This window comes from Oryctolagus cuniculus, chromosome 12, assembly GCF_051225735.1.
Source record: "Oryctolagus cuniculus isolate XC-2025 breed Fujian yellow rabbit chromosome 12, ASM5122573v1, whole genome shotgun sequence".
Classification (NCBI taxonomy): domain Eukaryota; kingdom Metazoa; phylum Chordata; class Mammalia; order Lagomorpha; family Leporidae; genus Oryctolagus; species Oryctolagus cuniculus.
The window spans coordinates 103,954,472-103,980,471 of NC_142878.1; the positions used below are offsets into that span (position 1 = coordinate 103,954,472).

General features: G+C 58.4%; 1 protein-coding gene across 1 annotated transcript in view; it reads right to left on the reverse strand.

The window, feature by feature from the left end:
* Positions 1–9,508: 9,508 nt before the first annotated feature.
* CEMIP (cell migration inducing hyaluronidase 1) overlaps positions 9,509–26,000 on the reverse strand; it is a 153,888-nt gene continuing 137,396 nt past the window's right edge. Inside the window, exons 23-29 of the mRNA XM_002721460.6 lie at positions 23,695–23,906; positions 22,749–22,934; positions 19,130–19,334; positions 18,873–18,959; positions 18,203–18,360; positions 13,795–13,895; positions 9,509–12,070 (exon numbers count right to left, since the gene is read on the reverse strand). Coding sequence (XP_002721506.3) covers positions 11,943–12,070; positions 13,795–13,895; positions 18,203–18,360; positions 18,873–18,959; positions 19,130–19,334; positions 22,749–22,934; positions 23,695–23,906 — 1,077 coding nt within the window. The 3' untranslated portion in view covers positions 9,509–11,942. The remainder of the gene's footprint in view (positions 12,071–13,794; positions 13,896–18,202; positions 18,361–18,872; positions 18,960–19,129; positions 19,335–22,748; positions 22,935–23,694; positions 23,907–26,000) is intronic.

The following is a 26,000-nucleotide window of genomic DNA, read 5'->3' on the forward strand; positions in this document are numbered from 1 at the left end:
GGAAGTGGAGCAGCCGGGACTAGAACCAGCACCCATATGGGATGCCAGCGCTTCAGGCCAGACTTTAACCTGCTGCACCACAGTGCCAGCCCCCACCACTAATTATTTAAAAGGTAGAGACATATCTGGTTCAGTCCCCAAATGCCTGCAATGGCTGGGGGAAGGGCCAGGGTAGAAGCTGGGAGCCAGGAATGCAATCCCTCCCCAGCCCCAGCCTCCACTGTGGGCAGCAGGGACTCAAGAGCCATCACCCACTGCCTTCCAGGATCTGCACAGGCCCAGAGCTGCAGGCAGGGGCCAGAGGCAAGTGTTGACTCCACACAATCTGGGATGGGTATCAGCCTCCGAAGCTCCAGGCCAAGTGAAATTGGGATTGGTCCCCTACAATATGATATCAGAATATGACCCCCTATAGTCCTCCACAAGTCCCATCTGGAGTGCCACATGAAACCAGAATTTGGGGTACCATACGATATCACCATATTTTTATTAATAAATCCCCAATATTAATAAGCCCGTGTAGGTTCTTGCCTAATATTCAGAGAAGAATTCTGAATACCGGCATAGATGAATGGGGCAGCATGGTACATCTTAAGCTTTTATTTAGTGAGAAAGATGCATAGGAGAGTGAGACCCCTATCTAAAGGAGACAGGTAAATCTGGGTTCATACCGAGTACTGGGAAGCAGCCACGTGGAGGAGCTTCTAGGCCAGGAAGCCCAAGAGGCCAAGGCAAGGAAGGGGCGGGCACACCGTGTCCCAGGCTTTTAATCCACTTCCAAAGGGATGTGGTTAATTAACCTGATTGGCCGGTGGGTGCTCAGGTGTGGCCTGGTAGGGGCATGAGGTCGCACAGGGGCGTGGCAAAGGCGTGGTCTTCCAGCTCACAAACCTGATCAATTTTAACCTGTATGCCTGCCTCCATCACAAGTGTTCACCCCACCACGGACGTTTGCAGTCATGCCGGTGGTATCACCCCATTTTTCACACGAGGAAACTGAGGCCGCGAGAAGTTAGGTATTTTTTCCCAAGGCCCCACAATCCCTGCAAGGAAGGGCAAAGGCAGGATTCGAACGCAGGCCGTTGGGCTCCGAAGTCAGCCCCGGCTGGGAGCCTCTTGGCAGACCGGGGCTGTGAGGGGTGGGGAGAAGGGCAAACGAGCAGGCAGGCACTGCCCCTGTGTGGTTGTAAACTGAATATTCAGAAGTGCTCTGGGTCTGGGTGGGGGTTGTGGCGACACTGGATCCCCGTATGAGCACAGGTTCGAGTCCTGCCTGCCCCGCTTCCAGTCCAGCTCCCTGCTAATGCAACTGGAAAAGCCACAGATGATGGCCTGAGTGCTTGGGCCCCTGCACCCACGTGGGAGACCCGGATGGAGTTCCAGGTTCCTGGCTTCCACTTGGCCCAGCCGCAGCTGATGGGACCATTTGGGGGAGTGAGCCAGCTGTCAGGCTATCTCTGTCCATTCCTCTGCCTCACTCTGTAACTCTGCCTTTCAAATGAGTGAGATACAAGGTCCTCCATGTACTTTACCATGTGCTGTGCCTGCCGTGTGCAGGCTCCGGTACTTACCCAGGTCTTTAAACACCAGATCGCGTTTGCGTTTCGTAACTCCTAAGGTTGATCCTGGTTAGTGTTTACCGTGCAGCCCGTGGGAGCCCGGTGCTGGAGGCGTTCTGTTCCGCTCTGCACTTTTTTTTTTTTTTTGACAGGCAGAGTGAACAGTGAGAGAGAGACAGAGAGAAAGGTCTTCCTTTGCCGTTGGTTCACCCTCCAATGGCCGCCGCGGCCGGCGCGCTGCAACCAGCGCACCGCGCCGATCCGATGGCAGGAGCCAGGTGCTTCTCCTGGTCTCCCATGGGGTGCAGGGCCCAAGCACCTGGGCCATCCTCCACTGTACTCCCGGGCCACAGCAGAGAGCTGTCCTGGAAGAGGGGCAACCAGGACAGAATCTGGCGCCCCGACCGGGACTAGAACCCGGTGTGCCGGCGCCGCAAGGCAGAGGATTAGCCTGGTGAGCCGCGGCGCTGGCCTCTGCACTTTCTTAGCTGTGTCCTGGTGGGCGAATCTTGTCAGGCCTGCAGCTAAGCCTACGGGTGCTGCTAAAAGTCCCCGCCCAGAGAATTGTCCCAAGGAGAAGGAAGGGAGCAGGTGCGGGCGCAGGCTAACAACCCGGCGTGACCCAGACTGCCCGTTAGCGTCTGGGCTGAGTTCTGTGTACCTCGTGGGCAAGCAGAGGCGTGATGGGAGGGGCCGAGTCGCCGGCTCCAGGTCTCAGCCAGGAAGAGGCAGACCACGCCCCTCTGGGGGCAGGGCTCTGCCCCCTACCCCCGGGGCACAGCGCCCTCTGCTGGGATGGGGAGTGGTCCATCCCAGACCGCTTCCTTTGGGGGGGGCAGCATCTGCCGTTCCTGCCTCCGTGGTCTCTGCTCTCAGACACCTGCACAGCCCAGGACCTTCTCTCCTAGGTGACATGGCCGCACCCCAAATGATGCTGGCCAGGGCAGGGCTGCAGGCTCTGTTGGCTGGGACAAGAGGATTTCTGACGAGTGACCTCAGGAAGTCCCACCCAAGTGTCCCCAGCCCCTTCGCCTGTGTCCAGCATCTGGGGCAATCTGAGCTTGTGGCCAGGCCCACTTGGTCTGCCCACCACAGATCTTGATGAGTCCACTCAAACCCGTCAGAATCTGCATCTGAGCAGGTGCACCTGCGGGCGGCTTAAATCTCAGCGCCAGGTTCCCCAGCAAACCAAGAGTGAGTTCTTTCCTGCCTCCCTGCCTCCCTGCCTCCCTTCCTGGGAGAGAGAGAGAGAGAGAGAGAGAGAGAGAGAGAGAGAGAGAGAGACAGAGAGAGAGAGAGAGAGAGAGAGAGAGAGATCTTCTTTCCGTTGGTTCACACCCCAAATGGCCGCCAAGGCTGGCATGCTGAGCTGATCCAAAGCCAGGAGCCAAGTGCTTCCTCCTGGTCTCCCATGCGGGTGCAGGGCCCAAGCACTTGGGCCATCCTCCACTGCCCTCCCGGGCCACAGCAGAGAGCTGGACTGGAAGAGGAGCAACCAGGACAGAATCCAGCGCCCTGACTGGGACTAGAACCCGGTGTGCCGGCGCAGCAGGCAGAGGATTAGCCAAGTGAGCCGCGGTGTCGGCCATCCTTTTCCTTTTTAGAAAGATTTATTTATTAATTTAAAAGGCAGAGTTAGAGAGAGGCAGAGAGAGAGCTTTTCCATCTGCTGGTTCACTCCCCAGATGGCCACAACGGCTGGAGCTGTGCCGATCCAAAGCCAGGAGGCAGGAGCTTCTTCCAGATCTCCTAAGCGGGTGCAGGGGCCCAAGGACTTGGGGCATCTTCCACTGCTTTCCCAGGCCATAGCAGAGAGCTGGATCAGAAGTGGAGCAGCCAGGACTGGAACCGGTGCCCATATGGGATGCCGGTGCTGCAGGTGGCCCTGAATTTTTTCTTTCCTCCAGCAAGTCTGCTGGTTTCCCAGGGGAGCAGAGGAGCTCAGACCCCCCCACCCAGGGGCCGGGCCTGGCTGGAGCCAGGAGGGTGGTGTGGTGGAATGCGAGGAATGCCCAGGACGTCTGGTGGGCTGTGCGTCTGCCCTGGAGCCGCCTGCGTTCCTGCTGTGGGGACGCAGGGCGCTGGCCCAGGCTTGGGAACACTGAAGCCTCTTTGATCCCCACCTCCCACCTCAGCCCCACGTGGGAGGGCTCGGAGCCCGGGGCTGGAGGTCCCCAGGAGCCTGCAGTTAACAGGAGCCCCAGTGCAACACAGACGGCGGCTCTGAGGACAGGACGGTCCTTGTAAGCTTCCCTGGAGCCCCAGCTTCTCAGAGAGAGAACTTGGTGCCCGTGGGCTCCTGTTTCTAATTTTAAATTAGCCCCAGGCCAGAATGGATGATGCTACCCCCCACCCCCACCCCCGCCAGGACTTCTCCTGGAGGGAGGACTTCCCAGAAGAACTTAACCACTGGAATCTCCCACCAAGGAGGAGTTTGCCATGGCAAGCTTTGGAATCAGGAGGAAGGGAAGAGGAAAGGCAGGGGGGATGTGCAAAGGTCCTGGGGCAGAGAGGCAGCAGGGTGTGGGGGGAGCAGCCCACATTACAGACACACACACACACACACACACAAGCAAGGGCATGATGCAGCTGTGAGACATGTGAGGGAAGTGAGTTTTCCAAAGGAGGCCAGAGGAAAGCTGAGAGCGGAGCAGGCATGAGCAGGGGGCAGAGGGAGGCCAGCCTGGAGGCGGAGGCAGGGGCACAGCAAGAGCTGTGAGAGCTGGTCTCCGGCAGGGGTGGCGGGCCAAGGGGGTGTGTGTCCCCAGGGCTGGGCACGCTGGGCCAGCGGGGCTCCACATCGTTTCCTTGTGTGCCTTCCAGCGCCCGCAGGGCCCCTGCCACGCACTGCACACAGGCAGTTCCTTCTCAGAACCCCCCGTGAGGTGCTGGAGAGGAGTGCTGATCGCGCATCAGGTGGGGCACTCGCCCGTCCCACCCCCGTCCCCGTGTTAGCGCATGTCCTCTGCATCTGTCAGATGATGGTAAACAACGCCGCACTGAACATCTTTGTTTCCTAAGGCGAAATTCCCAGGCGAGTAATGAATGGGTCAAAGAAAATGTCTGTTCTTTTCTTTTAAAACTCTTGGTTCAAAATGCTGAATGTTTTCTGAAGTGGTTATTTCTAATTAAAACATTTTTTTTACCATGAAAATATTTTTAAAGTACACACACACACACACACACACACAGTAGTACAATTCTTTGTTCCAAGCTGCGATACTTAACCAGCGTTTCAACAATGCTTTAAAATCTAGAACTCTATTTATGTAATGGATCTCTGATTGTTGACTGCTTGGGTTGTCTCCAAGTTTTCCTGCTCATTCTAAGACGCCTCGTTGAACATTCCTGTCACACCTCTGTAGCTCCTTTGGACAACGGCTTGCACAGAATTTTGGAGCCCAAGTCTGCACACACATTGAAATCATTTTTACATAATACTAAATTGCTATTAGAGAAGTTGTACCGGGGCAGGCATCGTGGTGCAGCGGGGTTAAGCTGCCCACCTGCAGTGCCGGCATCCTACCTAAGCACCAGTTCGAGTCCTGGCTGCTCCACTTCTGACCCAGCTCCCTGCTAATGTGCCTGGAAAAGCAGAAGGAGATGCATCACCTGCTTGGGTCTCTGCACCCACGTGGGAGATCCTGACGGAGCTCCAGGCTCCTGGCTTCAGCCTGGCCCAGCCCTGGCCATTGTGGCCATTTGGGGAGTGAACCAGCAGATGGAAGACCTCTCTCTGTCTTTCTCTACCTTTCCAATAAAGAAATAAATATTTAAAAAGAAAAAAAAGTTGAACCAAATGATTTTTCTTTAAAAAAAAAAAAAAAGCTTTTTAAAATTTAATCGAAAGGCAGAGAGAGAGAGAGATTTTCTGTCTGCTGGTTCATTCTCCCCAAACCCACAACAGGCAGAAGAGGCCGGGAACCAGGAACTCCATCCGGTCTCACCTTGGGAGGCAGTGGCCCGAGTGCTTGCAGGGCGCACAGGAGCAGGAAGCTGGAATCAGGAGCAGGGGTGGGACTGGAGCCCAGGCGCTCCCGTGGTGGGTGTGGGTGTGTTCCACTTAGTGTTCTGAATCACTGCACCCACCCCCCCAAATTATTCTTTTATTTATTTATTTATTTTATTTGAGAGGCAGAGTTACAGATACAGGAAGAGAGAGAGAGAGAGAGAGAGGTCTTCCATCCGCTGGTTCACTCCCCAGATGGCTGCAATGGCCAGAGCTGGGCTGATTTGAAGCCAGGAGCCAGAAGCTTCTTCCAGGTCTCCTATGCGGGTGCAGGGGCCCAAGGACTTGGGTCATCTTCTACTGCTTTCCCAGGCTACAGTAGAGAGCTGGATCAGAAGTGGAGCAGCCAGGACTCGAACCGGGGCCCATATGGGATGCCAGAGCTTCAGGCAGAGTCAGCCTATTGCGCCACAGCTCTGGTCCCTCAAATTATTCTTCTAACATTAGCTTGGGAAGTCTATCTCTTCTTGTCTTTTATAGTTCTTTGCAGCATTTCCTGGCTTAACTGGTGAATAATAGTTCACTCTGGCTTCAGTTTGCATCTCATAGTTGCCAAAGAGGTCCGAACTTTAAATACAGCTTTCACCATTTCTCCTTCTTCCTGTTTTTCTTAAGGTATTTTTCTCTTTTTGTTTTTTCTTTGTGAGTGCTTCTCCCCTGTGAAGTATCAGTGGAGTCTAAGCAAGAAGCTGATGGCATATTTTTAAAGGATTTATTTATTTATTTTACAAGACAGAGTGATAAAGAGGAAGGAAAGGAGGGAGGGAGGGAGGGAGCGGGGAGAGAGAGAGATCTTCCATCCGCTGGTTCACTCCCCAAATGCCTGGGCCAGGCTGAAGTCAGGAGCCTGGAACTCCACCCAGGTCTCCCACTGGGGTGCAGGGGCCCAAGCACTTGGGCCATCTTCTGCTAGCTTCCCCAGGCACAGTAGCAGAGAGCTGGATCGTAAGTGGGGTAGCCTGGACTCAAACCAGCACTCTGATAGGGTGGTGGCTTGACCTGCTGTGCCACAATGCCCGCCCCCAAAGCAGATGGTTTATTAAGGCTCATTTAATGAGACCATTTGCACGTCGAAGGGGTGATGTTTAGGGGCCCTGGGCTTGCAAAAGTAAGGGGCAATTTATCATTCCCAGCCCTGGCGCCAGGAGAGAGGGAGGTGTTGGGACCAGGACCGGTGTCTGCACACACAGGGTCCCTGGCCGAGGCCCTGGTCTTTCCTACGGGATCCTGCCAGCCTGCAGAGACCCCTAAGGAGCGTCCCAGCCCAGCACAGCACAGCCCTCCCCTTACTCCCCTCCGTTTTCTGGCCCCTCCCACTGGCACAGAGCAAACTGAGACAGATTCTGCGGGGCTGCCCAGGATTCTGCCGCGTGCGCCCTCTGCTGGCGGGGAGCGGGCCAGCACCTGCCCCAGGCAAACCCACGCTCAGTGGGCAGGTCAGCCGGGGCCGGGGGCACTCGCAGGACAGAAGAGTGGACCTGGCCGCTCTCGCTTTGCTCACCGCCCCCATCCTTCTCTCCGACTCCTGCCATCTCTCCCTCCTCCCGGGGCTCCTACAGGGCACACAGGGTGGGACTGTCACATCGGGGTCCACTCGCTGGCTCCTTAGCGTGGGCTGTCGGGGGGTTATCGCAAGCTACCCCCTGACATACTTGGATCTGGCAGCTCCTCTGGGAGTGTGTGGTTACTGATACCCCCCTTCCCCTCCCCATGAGGCCCCTGCAAGCGACAGGTCTCCATGGATTCTTTGGGCCTCTGTACAGGGTGTGTCCCAAAGAAGAGAGTTTGCATATCAGTAAAAAAGAAAGAAAGAAAGAAAGAAAGAATGCCTGGGCCAGCCATTCTCCCGGGGAGAGAGAACAACGGTGTGGAGAGGAGAGGGCGATCCTGATCCAGGAATTTAAAGTGTGTGCACGTTGGGGATGGGAGGGTGGGCGCTGGTGACTAATATTCTATTTTAAGTCATTGCTACTACACTGTGTTCCCAAATCTTCAGCAAAACTCGGCTACAAAAAGCTGCCTGTGCTCCTGTAATCTGGGGAAAATCGGGGTGGAAAGGGGCTGGTGATTTTATGTGTCAGCTTGGCCAGGCCACCAGGCGCCCAGACGCTCGGTCACACGTTGTTCCAAGGGTGTGCTGGATCAGGCTGACATACGGAGCGGAGGACCCAGCAGAGAGCCGGCCCGCCCTCATGTGGGCGCTGCACCCTGCCCATTGGAAGGCTGGTCTGCTAGCACAGACATGCGGAATAAGGGGTGGGCGGCGGGGGGTGCAGCCCACAGCCCATGTCGGGGTGCCCAGTTCAAGTCTCAGCTGCTCCACTTCTGATCCAGCTCCCCGCTAATGTGCCTGGGAAGAAGTGGATGATGGGCCAAGTCCTGGGGTCCCTGCCATCCACATGGACAATCCTGATGGAGTTCCTGGCTCCTGGCTTCAGCCTGGCCCAGCCCTGGCTGTGTGGGCATTTGGGGAGGGAACCAGCAGAAGGAAGATTGATCTCTCTCTCTCTCTCTGTCTTTCTGCCACTCTGTCGTTCAAGTAAATAAATGTTAAAAAGGAAAAGGCTAGATAAGAATCCCTTCTGCCTGACTACCTTTGAGCTGGGGCTGTGTTTTCTGACTTTGAACTTGAACTGAAGCGTAGGTTCTTCCTGGGTCTCGGGGCTGCTGGTGGGCTGCAGAGGATGGAGTCCGTCACCCTCCATGGCTGCACGGATACGGATTCTGTGTGTGTGCGTGTGCGTGTGTGGGGCTGCCCATCGGCTCTGCAGACCTGGAGACCCCTCTCAGTGCGGTTTCCCCTGAGGCCGTTGTCAGGTGGAAGCGAAGGGAGCAGCAGCGATGTCCGTGAGATGAAGCAGCCAAGAAGTGGAGCAGGTGGAGTGTGGGAGAAATACAAGGTCATGGATGTCTGTGTGTGTCTCTGCGTGCATGCGTGTACACGTGTGTATCTGTGTGTCGATGTGAATGTGCATATGTGTATATCTCTGGGTGTGCATGCGTATATCGGTTTGTCTCTGTGTGCATGCATGTACATGTGTGTATCTGTGTCTCTGTGTGTGAATATGTATATGTGTATATCTGTGTGTCTCTGTGTGTGCATGTATGTGCCTCTGTGTATGTGTGTATCTGTGTGTCTGTGTCTCTGTGTGTCCGTGTGTGTGCATGCATATGTGTGTATATCTGTGTGTCTGTGTATCTGTGTCTCTCTGTGTGCCTTTGTGTGCACGTGTGTGTGTGTCTGTGTCTCTGTGTGTGCCTGTGTGTTTGTGTGTGCGCTTTGGCAGCAGGTGGGGGCCCGAGTTTCTTCTGATGGTGGAAGTTCAAGAGGTTTCTTGAAGCCTTGGGAGGGAAAAGGCGCTCCTCCCAAGGCCGCCAGGGTCTGGGTGCCAGCCCGGCAGGAGGCATGTGGTCTCATTTGCCTTCTTTGTCAGATCTGCGGGTCTTCCTCCATGTGCTGTGACTCCCGGTACGGCTAAGCTGCTGTCGCATGGCCCTTGGCTCACGGGCCCCGTGGCCATCTTGTGTTTTCTTCTCACACCCTTTCTGTTCCCTGTACACACTTGTCTTCTGCACTGGGGGCCAAGGTGGGAAGCTCGTGGGACAGTGGGAGGTGACCAGAGCTCTGGGTGCTGGGGCCCAGCTGGGGACGCAGGCCTAGCAGAATGGGTTGAACTGACGGCTACTGACGGCAGGGGGACATAGCATGATCTAGACATGGCTGGTGACAGGCGTGACCCCTGTGCTATCTCGGGGCCGTCTCCACCTGCTCCTAAGAATGCCCCCTGGGGGGCGGGCCGAGGGAGCTCCTGAGACCCAGGCCATGGGCATTAAGAGAGGCATACTGGATGGGGCAGGTGGTTGGTGCAGTATCGTGTCCCTTGGACGACTGGCTCAGAGCGAGGCGCACGCGGACGGAAAGTCAATCAAGCAGGCGGGATGACGACTTGTAACGTTTACTGTGACACGGCAAGAGTTTCCACACAGGAAGGGACGGCGCGTGGCTTCGGGGACCCTCGCCCACCCCCCTCCCCCGCCGCGCGCGAGATTTAAGACAATTCATTCTTCATTTCTCTGACAGCGACTTCTCGAAGTGCATAGATAATAAATAAATAGAAAATAAATCTCTGTCCATGGTGACGCCTCCCGGAAATGTTTACACACAACACACAACATCCAAACTCCCCAAAACAGGGCCAGTGGTGCCGATGGGTGGAAAGAGGCCAGCGTTTCAGAGGGCTGCTGGTTTCTGGGGCACCCAGCTCACTGGAACGCTACACACAGAGGCAGAATGGTTTTCTAGCCGATACGTGCGTCCGCACTACCCAGAGGATGCCTGGACACGGGCTCTTGGCGAATGGTCCAGGCAGGACGGCCCCAAGTCCAGATCCTGTCCCATGACACACACGCACACCTCCGGGAACTTCCAAGAGACGCTTTTTTTTTTTTTTTGAATGAGCCAAGCCAGCATTCCCGGGCATCTGAAAGTGATCACATCCTACGTGGTTCACAGCTTGAGAGCCTTGCGCTGGCGGAGCCTGGAAACTCAGCAGAAGTGCAGACAAGGAGGACGTGAGGTCACCACCCTCTCCCTGGAAGAGGTCCCTGCAGTGACCTTGGCCTTGGACAAGGCCCCTCCCAGGAGCCACAGTCCCAGGGCCACCTCCCAGAGGCCTCTCTGACGCTTCACGCAGCCTGCGGGCCGCGTCTCCTTGGAGAAGCCTGGAAGTATGAGCCCGGGGAGCCCTCTTAGAAGAAAAGAGTCTGTGGCTGGGACGAGAAAGAGGTCAAAGGTCGTTGGTCAGGAGACCCAGGGAGACCCTGGCGCCTTGCGGGAGAGGATAAACCACAGGTAGAGTTCTCTCTCTTCCAGGAGCGAGTGTATGGAGAAGTAACCGAAAGGGCAGGGGGTAGGGGGCACCCAGAGACTCTTCAGACCCCCCGAGGGCGGCCGCATTTGACCACCAGAGATGGGGCGGTGAGCCCACCCCCACTCCCTCCCCCAACAAGCCACCACTGGGTGGTACCTGCAGCATCGCAGAAACCGAGGGGACTGTGCGTGACTAGGTAGGGGCAGCCGAGAGCTGGCAGATGGCATAACCAGGCGAGGGTGGCAGTGACCGCTTGCCCCAAGACAGGGCGGCCCGGTGCACAGAGGAGCAGGAGGGAGCCCGTCCCAGGCCAGCTGTCCACCTGTGCCGGATACTTGTCACTGCCCTTCCTGGAAGCCGCTGCAGGAGGGCTGGGCCCCTGGTGCAGTGGGGCGGCCCAGGCTGCAGCGGGGCTCCTGGGGCTGTGCCCTGGCTGGTGGTGCTTTCCCAGGTCAAGGTCTTACTCATTTCCTCGCCAGCTGTCAAAGGCAGGCTTCGGACCGAACCTTTCCTAAGAGCCTCCCACCCCAGCCAATACCTGCCAGGATCGTGTGTGGCTCCTGGGTCCTGTCTCCACCCGCCCAGGTCCCAGGACGGAGAGCAAACGGGGTCCTGGCAGGACTCCACCGTATCTGAGAGTCGGAGGCCGGGGCCAGTTGGGGACCAAGGGCCGAGGGTGACCCCGCAGGCGCTGGCCTCGGCAGGTGCTGATAGGAAGGGCCCAGCCTCAAACCACGCTCGGGCCGCCTTGCCACTCAAAACGCCCCCTGCCCTTCGTGCCTGCAGTGACCCTGGCCTCCTCCTGCGAGAAGCCTTCCTGACCCACCTGAGCGCGAGTGGTCTTTCCCTCCTTTCACCTCTCTGATTTCTCCGTCCAGTATCAGTGTGCACGTGGGCCCCCCGCCCACCCTGCCGACTGCAAGCCCCCCGCGTGGGGCATCGGCCCTCACCCCCGGGGACACCCAGCATTGTGGACGCCAGCCACAAAGCGTGGCCTCTGCTGCTGGGCTCCGTGGACAGTGAGGGAAGCCACAGAGTTCTTGAATCCACGAAGGTGGCTTCGGCTCACAGGAACTAAAATTTCCTTAGGGCCAGGCTCTCTTTCTTACATCTCCTACCCTAAGGTGTCCACTGGAGACCTCGGGGACCTGTATGTGGCCCAGCCCACCCCCCAGGCCCCCTCCTAGCCGGGCCAGGCCTCCTTATAGGGGCCCTGCTCCCCCAGTGAAGAGGCACAGGTTGGTGAGAAGCACCCAAGAGACTGCAGGAAAGAGAAGGGGTTCAGGAGAGGCCAGCACTGCCCCGGGGCTGCAGGTAGAGACTCGTGGGGCAGGTGGCAGCACCGGGGGTGGTGGTGGTCTCTGATTCCTTCCCTTGGCCCACCAGGGCTGGCGCACGGCCTCCCCCAGTAGCCACTGGACAGGGGAGCCCACCGCCATCTGGCCCTGGCAGCCCATCCGGCACACAATCCACCGCGGGGCGGCGCCAGGGTGGCCGCTGTGCTCACAGCTTCTTCTTCCGCACCACGGGGATGGGCACCACTTGGAAGATTTTGGCCTTGTGGTCCTCGGTGTCCAGAGTCACCCAGATGGGCCGGAAGCTGCCTTTGAAGCCGACGAACGCCATTTTTTCTGCAAAACAGCGGTGAGACACTGAGCGGAAAGGCCACACCTGCCCCCTTCCCGGGGGTCCCTGTCCCCAGCAGGCGCCCCTGCCCTCAGCCACACACCGCAGCCTGGTCCCAGCTGGTCCCAACTGCTGCTGGCACCTGGCATCGGTTCATCTGGGGCAGGGGGGGTCACGAGTTGTGTGGCCATCTAGGCAGGGTGGTGGCTTTCCCCTACCCAGGAGAGCCGTGCACCATGGGAAATGGGGCAGACAGGGAGGACGGGAGGGAGGAGACCTCCCAGGAGCCTGGGGTCACCAGCAGGTCCCTGCCCCTCTCCGAAGCCCTGTGCTCCCATCTGCCAGGCACCAGCGTGCACCTCCTTCCTCTCCCCCGGCTCCCGGCCCCGCCACTTTGTGGCACTGGAAGGAGGACCTGGGGAGGGGACCTCACAGGTGCAGCCCGGACCAGAGCTCGTGACCGCTGGCCCTGCACAGCACTCTCTGTCTTGTAGCCGAGGGTCCACACGGACGAGCGGCCACACTCGGCTTAGGGCCCCTTCTAAGCATCAGCCAAGCTGCTACCGTGGAAGGCAGAGGTCCCCAAATGATTCCAGCACTGGGCTAAGAGAGGACACTTTTGTGTTCTCCCTGGGCTCGTCTGAGGGCTTTCGTCATTCCCAATTTTTCTCTGCCCCTGCCCAGGATAAACCTCCTGTCTGTAGGCAGGATAGTGCAGCTGCTGACGCCCTGCCTGGGTTAGGGGGGTTAGCATCTAAGTCTTCATCTTAGCAAGGGACTCAGAGATGTGTAGGGTTCGGCTTCTTTATCCTGGCTGTGAGTGGCTGAGAGAGATGATTACAAAGTGCACAGCGTAGTGGGCAAAGCTGCCGCCTGCTGTGCCAGCATCCCATGTGGGCGCTGGTTCGAGACCCAGCTACTCCACTTCCAATCCAGCTCTCTGCTATGGCCTGGGAAAGCAGTAGAAGATGGCCCAAGTCTTTGGGTCCCTGCACACCATGTAGCTCCTGGCTCTTGGCTTTGGATTGGCACAGCTCTGGCCGTCACTGCCAGTTGGGGAGTGAACCAGCAGATAGAAGACCTCTCTCTCTCTGCCTCTGCCTCTCTGTAATTCTTTCAAGTAAACAAATATAATCTTAAAAAAAAATAAAAAGTGCACAGCAGGTGCAGGGCCAGCCACGGGACAGTGGCCACATGAGCTTCATCGCTGTCCTGAGAGCTGCTCCCCACACCCGCTCCCCCAGGCCTCTCAGAATGTGGTCCCTGATGCTGATGACGCGCGAGGGACCTGCCGACACCTCTGCCTGCCTGGCTGTGTCCGTGCCAGTCCCCGCAGAAGAGCTGTGTGACCTGGGACAAGCCAAGAAGATCCTCTGGGCTTTCACGGCCTCCTCCTCTCCCTATCTCAGGAGACACATTTCTCCTGCAGACCGCCAAGCGCTACCCAGATGCTGGGTTGCAGAGGGAGGCCCCGGGTCCCCAGCCAGCCTGAGTAACCGTGGCTGGGTTTAAAAAAATGCACCAAGCAAACCTATCTTTGGATGCCATTGTTCCTCGCACTGCTGGAGCCCCTGGTACGGGAAAGGTAGAAGATGCCACCTTGTGTCTCTATTCCACAGGACCTGGTGGAGGTGAGGGTTCAGGGCCCGACCCAGGGGTACGGGGAAGGAACGTTCTAGACTCAGCGAGGGGTCACAGCCACCTCCGGGCTGGACCGCTGAACCCTTACCTTTCAGCTTGAGGCCCTTGTCTGCCCCCAGCTTCTCCAGCGCTCTGGTCCACGGGCCCCGGGAGCTGTATTTCCCCTTCGATGTCACGAGCACTATGGAACTGAGCGAGAGGGGGCCCGTGAGGTGAGCGAGCAGACCGAGTGAGGAGGGCGTGGGGGAGGATGTTGGCTTGTGTGCCGTGGGACCGGAGCGGGCAGCCCCCTGGGGAAGGGCTTGGAGAAAGGGCAGCCTCTCTTGCGGGCCGCGCTGACCGGCTCTTTCCGAGCGGTGACGGACACCCTGACGCGCCTCCCACACATCTGGCCGCAGCCAGGGCCAGTGACCTTCTCACGTTGGCTGCTTTCACACATCCGTGGCCACGCAGGGCAGAGAATGGAGGCACAGCCCACTGCCTGGGGGTGCTGCGGCAGTGCCCGTCCCAGGGCTGGGCATACAGTGGGGGTGGGGGTGGGGGTTGGGGAGAGACAGTGAGATGCACTGGGTGGGTCCAGAAAGGAACCAGAGGAAGCCAGAAGGGGAGAGAGGAAGCACAAAGGGACTGCGACAGCCGGGAGGGAGAGCAGGGAGTATCCACCCGGGGCAGGAAAGACACCGGGAGGCCCTGGCGCCACCAGCTCCCCGGGGACCCTCTGCCTGGCATCACCTGGGGCTTGTTAGAAGCTCAGGATGGAGCCACGGCAGACAGCCTGTAGGGGAAGCTGTGTTTTACCAACATCTCCAGGTGCCGTGGGCAACCTTAGTGGCTGAGAGGCCCCGCGCTGGAGGCATCTCCTGCAGCCGTGTGTGGCTCAGTGTCTCCTGTCTGTGGGCCAGGGCTTTGCGTGGCTCAGGGCCAGCCTCCTCTGGGTCACAGGCAGAGTGTGGCCACCTCGGAGCTCCTTCTGGGAAGAACCCTGTGTGGTTACCACGCGTGCAGGTGCACCTCTTAGGGTCATGTCCCCTCCGTCGTGCGAACGGGGAGATGGAAGCAAGTGGGGATGAAGGCTCCGAGAGGACCCGGGCCACGTGTACGCTCAGCTGGTACACATCCAGCTTGGGAGCAGGAAGCCCCACCTACCCGCCTTGGCTGCTGTTCCATCCCAAGTGCTGGGAAAACAGCCCTCTGGGTGGCAGACTCACGCCGGCCCAGACAGGCGGAAGGGAGCGCCTCCCTGGGGACCGGAAACCCTGGGCAGAAGACGCTCCATGGGGCCCCGAGTCTGCCACATTTCAAAGCAACTCTGCAACCGCAGACCACTGCCCAGACATGGAAAAACTTCATGGGATCCCAAACCCCGAGGTCACCCCCACTCGTGTCCCACGGGGAGCAGAAGAGCAGCTCGGCCCGTGCGCAAGAAAGGGCAGTCGGGAAGGGAGCCAGGGGCTGCCTCGGGCTCCTCAGGGAGGGGTGGGCGGGGGGCCGGCCGGCCGGGAGACACAGGGCTCATGGCAAACTCATCCTCGGCTTTGGGGTCAGGCTCCGCGCTCAGGGAGGTGTTTCTCCTTTGTTGCATTTCAGAACAGATGCTAAAGGTCCCTAGCTGACGGGAGCCTCCTGCTGGGGCAGGCACAGTGGAAGGTCATGGCCTCCAGGTGGCCATGCGGGTCAGCTTCCAGGAGCGGGGCAGGGGCGCAGGGGCGCAGGGCTTCCTGGGCTCCCACAGCCTCCTGGCAATGCCCAGCGGCCTGACCGCCCTGTTACAGGGTCCCCTCTCTCTGCCTGGGATGCACCCTCATCCCACACACAGGAGGTCTCCCACAGGGACAGGGCCGACACGGCTCCAGAAGCCACCCTTAGGGGTTTGCTGGGAGCGGCCGCCCTCTTCTCTGCCCAGGGACAGGTGGTGGCTCTGAGCATGGGGTGGACCTGACTTGTCCCATTCCCTGATGCCTTTTAGGAGACCAGAGGGGAGCTGAGTGGCACCCAATAGTTAGATGGGCACCTAGCGCCAGCCCGGGGCTTGGTGTCCCCCTGGGAGTTGGCACGGGGGCCCCTGTCGGGGGCCTCTCACCCTGCTGCCAACAGGGCAGCTCTGCCTTTCAGTTTCCTGTGCAAACTTCTGCTGCCCGTTTTGCTTTCAAAAAAAAAAAAAAATCCTGTGGCCGGCGCCGCGGCTCACTAGGCTAATCCTCTGCCTGCAGTGCCGGCACCCTGGGTTCTAGTCCCGGTCAGGTGCGCCGGTTCTGTCCCAGTTGCTCCTCTTCCAGGCCAGCTCTCTGCTGTGGCCCGGGAAGGCAGTGGAGAATGGCCCAAGTCCTTGGGCCCTGCACCCGCATGGGAGACCGGGAAGAAGCACCTGGCTCCTGGCTTCGGGTCGGCATAGTGCGCCGTCCACAACGTGCCGGCTGTAGCAGCCACTTGGAGGGTGAACCAATGGAAAAAGGAAGACCTTTCTCTCTCTCTCTCTCTCTCTCTGTCTAACTCTGCCTGTCAAAAAACAAACAAACAAACAAACAAAATCCTGTGGCCAAAAAAGGCCTGAACACCCGGCTCTCTTGATGGTAAATGCCTTCTTCCCAGATCAGTCATCTCGCCCTGCGGTGCAAGTGGACAGCAAAGCGCAGGGGGCAGCAGCTGGGGAACGGAGAAGGCACTGAGTGTGGCTAAGCAGATGCATTCTTGGGGTGGGCACTTGGCCTGGAGGTTAAGAGACCCCTGCTAGGGACCCCGCACTGAGGCACAGCAGGTTAAAGCCACAGTCTGCAGCACCAGCATCCCATATGGGCACCTGTTTATGTCCCGGCTGCTCTGCTTCCAATCCAGCTCCCTGCTAATGAACTTGGGAAAGCAGCCGAGGATGGTCCAAGTCCCTGGGCCCCTGCACCCAAGCGGGAGACCTGGAAGAAGCTCCTGGCCTCTGGCTTGGGCCTGGCACAGCCCTAGTTGCTGTGACCATTTAGTGAACTTGTGGATGGAAGATCACTGTCTCTCCTCTCTGTAACTTTGCCTTTCAAATAAATAAGAAATAAATCTTAAAAAAAAGATGCCTGTGCCCCTCCACCCCATCAGAGAAACTGGGTTCAAACTCAGCTCTGGATCCTGACTCCAGCTTCCGGCTACTGTGGACCCTGGGAGGCTGCCATGATGGCTCAGGTGGTCGGGTCCCTGCCACCCACGTGGGAGACTTGGATGGAGTTCCTGGCTCCTGGGTTTGTCCCTGGCCCAGCCCCGGCTGATGTGGGCATTGGGGAAATGAATCAGCAGAGGGGAGCTCTGTCTGTCTCTCTGCCTCTCAAAAATGTAAATTTAAAACCACTGTTCACCAGCATCTCACGGTGTGCCCCTCCCAGAGCTGGCACCCACACAGAACCTCTGCTTTCCCCCAATAACTACTTACTAAGCACCTATGATGTGGCAGGTGCCACTTTAAGCACCTATATTTTCCACCAGGTGCTGCTCCTGAGTGAATTCTATGCCCATTTAGCAAGCCAGGAACTGGGCTGGACTTGCAAGGGTGAGCTAGACTTGGTGTCAGGGCCAGGAAGTCCACCCCCTCCATGGGGTAGCAGGTGCATCCACTCGTGCCATCCTGGCTGATGGCTAATTAGCCCGAACAAGAGGAGCAGCTGGTTTGGGGGGATTAAGAAAAAGAGGGGGTGCAGGTGTTATAGTATTGTGGGTTAAGTTGCCATTTGGAACACCTACAGCCTGCATTGGAGTGTCGGTTCGAGTCCCGGCTCCTCCACTTCCAATCCAGCCCCCCACTAATGCTCTTGTGAGGTGGCGGGTGATGGTTCCTTGAGTTCCTGCCCCCAATGTGGGAGACCAGAATGGAGCTCCTGGCTCCCGGCTTGAGCCTGGCCCAGACCTGGCTGTTGCAGGCATTTGGGGACTGAACCAGCGATTGGAAGATCTCTCTCTCTCTCTCTTTCAGTCACTGTACCATTCACACAGGTAAATAAATCTTTTACAAAGAAAACGATTGAGTTCAGTTCTACACACGGCGTTCTGCAAGTAGCCACTGGGCTGGGATGCCTGGCGCCGAGGACCAGGTCTGAGCTGGAGTTGCTCAAGCATCGCCAGCGTTTGGAGCCCATGGAAGGCGTGGGAGGTGATGAGATCATGGGACGGAGCGTGTGGAGAGGGGGAAGAGTTCCCAGGAGGCCTGCCCACTTGTCACGGGCAGCCCTGTCTGTCTCAGCGTGACCTACACCCACAGCAGCCCTGGCTGCAGCCCGAGAGTCAAGGGGCAGGGTCTGTTCCTGGTCCCCGGGATGTGGGGGCAGAGTGTGGCACGTCCCAGGGCTGTCCCAGGCTGTCCCAGGCTGTCCCAGGGCTGTCCCAGGCTGGTCTGTGATGAAAGCTTCAGTGACAGGCCTGGGTCATCTGTGATGCCACCAGTCAGTTGCAGAAGGAGAGAGAGAGAGAGAAAGAGAGAGAGAGAGAGAGAGAGGGAGAGGGAGAGGGAGGGAGGGAGCAGGACTCACTTGTCAGGGATGGTGGCCACGTAACTGAAGAGCTGCCACGGAATGCCCTGCAGAATGGAGTTGTGGAAACTCGTGTGGCTCACCACGTGCCCGAGGCCACCGTCGATCACCACTACCTGGATGCCGTCTTCGGAGCTGGGGAACTTCCTCCCATCCACCTGTGGGGCCGGAGCAGGGCCGGTGTGAGGCAGGGTCCTGAGGGCAGACCCCGGGGCATGAAGCCCTCTGCAGTGGACTGAACCCTGGTCTCCATGGAAAACCCCTCGCCCGTGCAAGTGACATTACTCAGAACTAGGGTCTTGGCAGGTGTGATGAAGTTAAAGGTCTTGAGAAGACACTGTCTGGGATTTGCAGAGTGAACGCAATGATAGATGGAGAAGGAGACGGGGGACGCAGACCCACAGGAGAAACAGAGCCAGAGACAAGGGCGAGGAATCAGCAAGCCAAGGAGTGCAGAGGTCCCTGGGAGCTCCCAGGAGCCGGGACACACCCTCCCCGCTGCCTCCAGCAGGAGCCACGGCCGCCAGCTCCTTGTGGGCTCCACAGCCACGAGAGAACCCATTCTGCCGTTTGAGGCCAGCAGCTGGCTGCCCTTCACCCTGGCAGCCCCGGGAAGGCACCAGGGCCTCTCCCGACAGGCAGCCCGGGACGCCAGGGCCAGTGCACGCACCTCGATATACGCGAAGTCGGTGCGAAGGTGGAAGAAGTGCTGTCTGGAACTTTCTATCTTCACCTCCAGGAAGTGGTCCTTCGACCTCTGCAAGACGAGCACAGCCCAAGTCAAGGGGGGAAGCCCCTCCCCCTGCCCCTGGTGGTCCCAGGCACAGGGCACGCCGGGAGGGGTGCTGCGGGTGTCACGGGAGTAGCCTGGTGGGATCCAGGTGCCCCCGCAGGTGCAGGGACCCAGGCTCGTGCCCCACAACTCACCAGCTGGGTACCGAAGAGCTTCTTGGGCATGGGCACGTCCACCACAGCCCTCTCGGCGAACCTGGGGTAGGCGCTGGCCGTGCAGTCGCTGACGCCCGCGTTCCTGGGGATCAGAGCTTTGATCCTGAGCCTCTCACAGCCTTTCATGGAGCAGAAGGCAAACTTCTCTCTCTCGTTCTGAGCTCTCAGCTTCAGGAAGAGCAGCCTGCAAACAGGGGGCGTCTCTCTGGGCGCTGGGCACCAGCACTGGGAACCTCCAGTGTAGGGGTTACCCCTACATGCCTCAGAACACATGGAGCGCGGCCGGCGCTGTGGCACAGTGGGTTAAGCCCCCATCTGCAGCGCCAGCATACGGGCGCCTGTTTGAGTCCCGGCTGCTCCACTTCCCATCCAGCTCCCTGCTAATGTGTCTGAGAGAGCAACGGAAGATGGCCCAAGTGCTTGGGCCCCTGTACCCATGTGGGAGACCCAGATGAAGCTACTGGCTCCTGGCTGCAGCCTGGCTCAGCCCCGGCTGTTGCAGCCATTTGGGGAATGAACCAGCAGGTGGACAACTCCCTCTCTCTCTCTCTCTCTCTCTCTAACTCTGCCTTTAAAATAAATAAATAAATCTTTTTCTGTGCCTACCAGAGGGTTATATGGAATTGGAGAAATTAGAAAATGAATTGATGAAGGAAAAGCTATTAAGAGTGGCAGCTACACACCCCGAGCACACACTGTTTGCCATGGTGTGCATGTGATGTACATCACCACATCATTCACTGGTCCTCCAACAATCCTCCCCCGGAGGTCCCGTTGTCACCCTGACCTCCCAGATGGGGACATGTGACTCAGAGATGGGAAGCCACTGGCAGGGCCACGCAGCCGGGAACGGCAGAGCTGGGCTTCTGTGTGCATCATGGCTCCTGCTGAGTTTTCTCCCAAGCCCACAGCTTCACACCAGAAATTGTCATAGAACTTACTAAAAGCAGTCATTGTTACAGCGAAAGAAGCCGACTCAGAGTGACCGGGAGTCACGGTAGGAGCAACCCCCGGTGTCCTAACTTGGGATTTGTCATCATCTTTCTCTTAGCTCAAAAAAAGCACCATGAGGTTGACTCTCACCCCCGTGGGGTCCCCTCGCTGAGAGCTGACCCCCCCCCCCCAGGCTGCCCCACTGGCCGGGATGTGGTTTGGATATTAGTCTGCATATTGAATGCCTCCTAAAAGCCAATGAGCTAAATGCTTAGTGTTCAAAGTCTTATGTTACTAGAACCAAGAGGCTAGAAACTGCATCCAATGAGGGTGTCTGGGAGGTGGGCCTGGTGGGAGGCCCTTAGGACACTCGGGCAGTGCTCTTGGATGGGAGGTGGCTTGTTTCTAAACCCAGAGTGGAGCCCAGCCATGCTCTCTGCTTCCCGGCTTGGCACACGGCTCCCCCTTGGCCACAGCCATCCTGCAGCCTTATCAGAGGCCACACCAACCGGGCCTGCCCCGCCCTGGACTTGGATCCCCAGAACCCGGGCCAAAATCAACCTCCCTCCTTCACAACCTCATCTGTGCTTCCTCGAGCAGCTTCTGGAACGTCACGTTTCTGGCACTGAGAGACGTGATCAATAAAACCGAAACTGCCTGTTCTCCAGGTCTCAGGCTCGTGGCTGAGCGTGGAGCTGCCACCTGCCTGCCAGGCTCCCCGGAGCCCCTGGGGCAGCTTAGGAGGGAGGGGGTTCATGCTGCCATGGTTACATCTCCACGGGGCCTCCCACGCGCGCCGGAGAGGACCAAGGCACGGATGTGGGATTGGCCCTACGGCCTCTGCAGCAGGCTCCACAGCGTTCAGGCTCCTTGTTGCTGTATCGGTCTCATCCACACAGCTGTCTATCAGCTGCTTTCCCCAGTCCTGCCCTTCAACTTGGATGTGCCCAGGTTGGCTGAACTGCAAGGCCCCGGGAGGCAGGAGAGGAACACAGCCCCAGGCTGATGTCCTGCTGATGGCTGGGCACATTAAACACTTATTAAGGGGACTGGTGTTGGGCCGGCGCCGCGGCTCACTAGGCTAATCCTCTGCCTAGCGGCGCCGGCACACCGGGTTCTAGTCCCGGTCAGGGCGCCGGATTCTGTCCCGGTTGCCCCTCTTCCAGGCCAGCTCTCTGCTGTGGCCAAGGAGTGCAGCGGAGGATGACCCAGGTGCTTGGGCCCTGCACCCCATGGGAGACCAGGAAAAGCACCTGGCTCCTGGCTCCTGCCATCAGATCAGCGCGGTGCGCCAGCCGCAGCGCGCCGGCCGCGGCGGCCATTGGAGGGTGAACCAACGGCAAAGGAAGACCTTTCTCTCTGTCTCTCTCTCTCACTGTCCACTCTGCCTGTCAAAAAATAAAAAATAAAAAAAATAAAAAAAAATAAGGGGACTGGTGTTGTTGTGTGGCAGGTTGAGCCACCACCTGTGACACTGGCATCCCATATAGGCGTCAGTTCGTGTCTAGGCTGCTCCACTTCTGATCCAGCTCTCTGCTCATGTGCCTAGGAAAACAGCTGAAGATGGCACGTATGTGGGAGACCTGGAAGAAGCTCCTGGATCCTGGCTTTGGCCTGATGAGGCCCTGGCCATTGCGGCCATCTGGGGAGTGAACCAGGAGATGGAAGACCTCTCTCTCTCTCTCTCTCTCTTTCTCTCTGTTCTCTCTAAGTCTGGTTTTTGAATACATAAATAAATCTTTGTAAGAAAAGTTCATGGAAAATGCACATTATGAAAAAACCACAGGGATTTCAACAATGTTTGCATCAAAATAAGTATGCATTTGTTCATAAACTCACAGCTTCTGTCTCCGCTAACAGATGGCCTATCTACCAAGTGGCACCTGGCACAGTTTAGCCAAAGGGGGAGGGCTTTGCATGCTAATAGGTCTGGGTTCCAACCCAGATGTGCTCCTGGGCAAGTCGCTCCTTCCTCCTCCAGGCCTTCCCTGCCTGTCTGTGAGTCACACACATCACCTGCCCCGGCTGGTGGTCCCCAGGGGCTGATACAGGACAGTGCTTTCTGGATTCTAAGGATCACAGGCATCGGTCTGGTGCTGAAATAGGTAACACAATACAATCCCTACGATCCACCTGTGTGTTTCATGGAGCCTTGTTCTACTCCCAAAGCGTCACGGCTTTCCAGCTGTCAGTCTGGGACGGATGCCTGCAGCACTGGCATCCCATATGGGCACCAATACAACTCCACTTCCAATCCAGCTCCCTGCTATGGCCTGGGAAGGCAGTAGAAGATGGTCCAAGTCCTTGGGCCCCTGCACCCATGTGGGAGACCAGGAAGAAGCTCCTGGCTTTGGCCTGGTCAGCCCTGGCTATTGCTGCCATTTGGAGAATGAACCAGCAGATGGAAGGCCTCTCTCTCTCTCTCTTTCTGCCTCTCTCTCTGTTTCTACCTCTCTCTGTAACTCTTTCAAATAAATAAAATAAATCTCTTAAAAATATATCATTCGTGCCTGACACAATCAGCCATAGCACGCAAAGCGCCCAGGAGAGCATCCTCTGTGAATTGGTGCTATCCACCACTTGTGGTTCTCGGGGTCAGTGGGAAGGGCAGGGGGGCCAGGGGAGGCCGGGCTGCTCCCCCACAGCCAAGCGAGAGCTTCCTTACCCGGAGTCCTCGTCCCAGTAGTAGTAGCCCCGGCCGGGATAGCTCCGCTCCACCTTGTCCATCTGCAAGGTCCTGGCCAAGGTGCCCGTCTTGGTTGTTTGCTTCAGTAGGCGATTGTGAACGTCAGAGAGGATGGAGAAGGTGGTGCCCCGTGGGTAGCAGAACCCCACCCGGATCCAGTCGCCCCTGGGACCAGAAGTGGAGGGAGGTTACCAGCAGGGACATGCACGTCCCAGGTCTTGGCGGGGGTGGGGGTGGGGTGCGTCTTTGAGAAACCAAATAGCAACATCAGTTCTGGGCAGGGAATTTTGAAAGAACACCTGCTCTTGGTGGTCACCAAGTGCTGAAGGACAGAGGGAGGAGCCGGTGGCATCAGAAGAGGCCAGCTGTGCACCTCGCACACCTGCACTGGGGCTGCCATAGCAGGGACGCAGGCGAGAGCAAGGACATTCTCTCAACGTGGGTGTTGTCCAAGCACACTGGCCCTGCGCCCGCCTGCCCATCATGGGGCCCATGGCGTCTCTTTTGGGTCTCAAAGTGTCTGTCTCACAGGATTCCTGTGGCAAGTGCCTAATGCACACGGGAACACCCACATGGAAAGCCCCGGGCAGAGGCCCTCAGCCTGGGCCCTGAGCTTCGCAGGGCCTCGTCCCCCTCCAGGTGACATGGGAACCAGAAGGCTCACTGCACAGGGCCACTGCACTGCCTGAGACGCCTGTCACAGCCCCCAGTGCACTCCTGCAAGACAGCAGCATCCTCACCTCACAGGGGACGGAGCTGAGGCTCCGGGAGGCCACGTGTCTTGCCCCAGGCCACCCTCGCCCAGAGGGTGCGCCCAGGTGACACGGACCCCTCCAGCAACCTCCTGCAGGGATCCCTGGGGCTGGCCTGAGCTTCTGGGAGCAGCGAGCCCGGGCATTTGCAGGGAGGCATGGCCAGCACTCACTTGTTGAAGTTGATGAGCCAGATGGTGAGCTCGGCGGGGGCCGTCTGGTCCCAGTGGATGGTATAGCCCTTGTACAGCGTGATGACCGGCTGGTACTGCTGGTAGTGGGTGCTCCTGGTCAGGGCCCCCTCCAGGTACAGAGGGTGGCTGGGGAAGTCATTCTTGATGATCTTCATTCGTAGGTTACTGGTCTTGTAGGCCTGGATGTACATCTGTCAAGAGCCAATCAGGAGACGCATGAGGAGGCTGTAACCAGGGATCGGCCCCAGAGCGAGTGTCTGGTTAGCCTCTGACCACGTTCAAAAGTGCTTTCTCGATGCAGAGCCCTTTACAGAAGGCGTGAATGGAAGACAGGTCAAATAAGGGGACGTCTCTCGCTGCCGGGGGCGGGGTCCCAGCTGCGCCGTGCAACCCGGCAACCGTGTGCTCTGTGCATCTTCAAAGAAGCACAGTGTCGGCCGGCACCGCGGCTCACTAGGCTAATCCTCCACCTTGCGGCGCCGGCACACCGGGTTCTAGTCCCGGTTGGGGCGCCGGATTCTGTCCCGGTTGCCCCTCTTCCAGGCCAGCTCTCTGCTGTGGCCAGGGAGTGCAGTGGAGGATGGCCCAAGTGCTTGGGCCCTGCACCCCATGGGAGACCAGGAGAAGCACCTGGCTCTTGCCATCGGATCAACGCAGTGCGCCGGCCGCAGCGCGCCAGCCGCAGCGGCCATTGGAGGGTGAACCAGCGGCAAAAGGAAGGCCTTTCTCTCTGTCTCTCTCTCTCACTGTCCACTCTGCCTGTAAAAAAAAAAAAAAAAAAAAGGCACAGTGTTGTGGGCTGGAAACTTGCAGGGGGGGGCGTCGCCCAATAATCAGATGGCGAATTTTCAAAAAAGGAGGAGGATGCAGAAGGCGGGGGAAGGGAGAGAGAGGGCAGGGGAGTTTCACTGCAAATGCCACTCGCTGTGGGTCGGTGGTCGCTGTGCAGGCACTTGAGAGTGTGCCTGGGCTGTTGTCCTACTTCTCCCTCCGGCCCCTGTGGGGCATCCTTGTGGGTGAGGGCACGCACTGGGCGACTGAAGGGTGTTCCATTGTAAGGAAAAAGCTCAAAGCAAGACACTCAACCATGGAGCAAGGAGCCAGCCTCAGCTTAAAACACCTTCCTCTCTTATGGTACATGGCACGTGCAGAGGGAGACGTCTCTGTAGCTATGGCAACAGACACCACCCACCAGGGGTCCACGACTCTGCACCTGTGGCAGGAGGAGCCACCAACCCCTCTGTGAATCGCATATGGGATGGGAAGAGAGGCGCCCTATCTTACGGAGCTGGTCCAAGGATCAAAGAGGTCAAAGGTATTGAGAATGTGTGTAAGCTGGAAACTGGAGGGAGAGGAGCCAGGGCCATGGTGCAGCAGGCTAAGCCTCCGCCTGGGGTGCTGACATCCCATGAGAGCGCAGGTTCAAGTCCCGGCTGCTCCACTTCCTGCAACTGCACTTGGGAAGGCAGCAGAAGATGGCTCAAGGCCAAGGTGGGAGACCCGAGTGGAGTTCCAGGCTCCCGACTTCAGCCTGGCCCAGCCCTGGCTGTTGCAGTCATCTGGAGAGCTCAATGACTCTCTCTCTCTCTCTGTGTCTGTCGCTCTCTTTGCAACTCTGCCTTTCTGAGGTCCCCCTTACAGAGACAAGGAATGCATGGGAGGAAAGGATGGCCAGGGAAAGCAAGGCTCCCTGTGGGGCTTGTCCTGGCAGGGTGGCACCCATGACAATGACAATGCAGACTGGGGCTGCAGGCTGCGGCCCCCGTCTCCCACCTCTCACCCTCTTCTCACGCCATCACCCTTCTTATCTTCCCTGCACCCTCCTGTCAGTGCTCTGCCCCCAATGCACAACAGAAGCCAGCCCTGGGAACCTCCCATGGGGCTCTGCAGTGGGCCTGGGAGAGAGGCCCCCCACAGGCCCACAGGTCCACATGGGGTGTGCAGCGCTGCCACAGGCCTCCTGTCGCTGTCTCCCGCTCCTTCCAGCAGCTGTTCCAGACCCTATCGCTCTCCGCAGGCCTCCCTCCTGGGGCTCGCTCCCCCAGATCTCATGGTCCTCGGTCCTCGGCCCGCAGGCCCCTCCTCCTACTGGAGGCCAGCCCCTCCCCCCTCCGGCACCTGCTCCCCAGCTGCCCGCTGCGCCCACCCCACCCCTGTGGCTCCCTCCTCTCCCCCACCCTACGGCTCCCTCCTTTCCCCCTGCCCCCCTACGGCTCCCTCTTCTCCCCCCACCCCTGTGGCTCCCTCCTCTCCCCCATCCTTCTCCCACCCCCAGTACACCACTC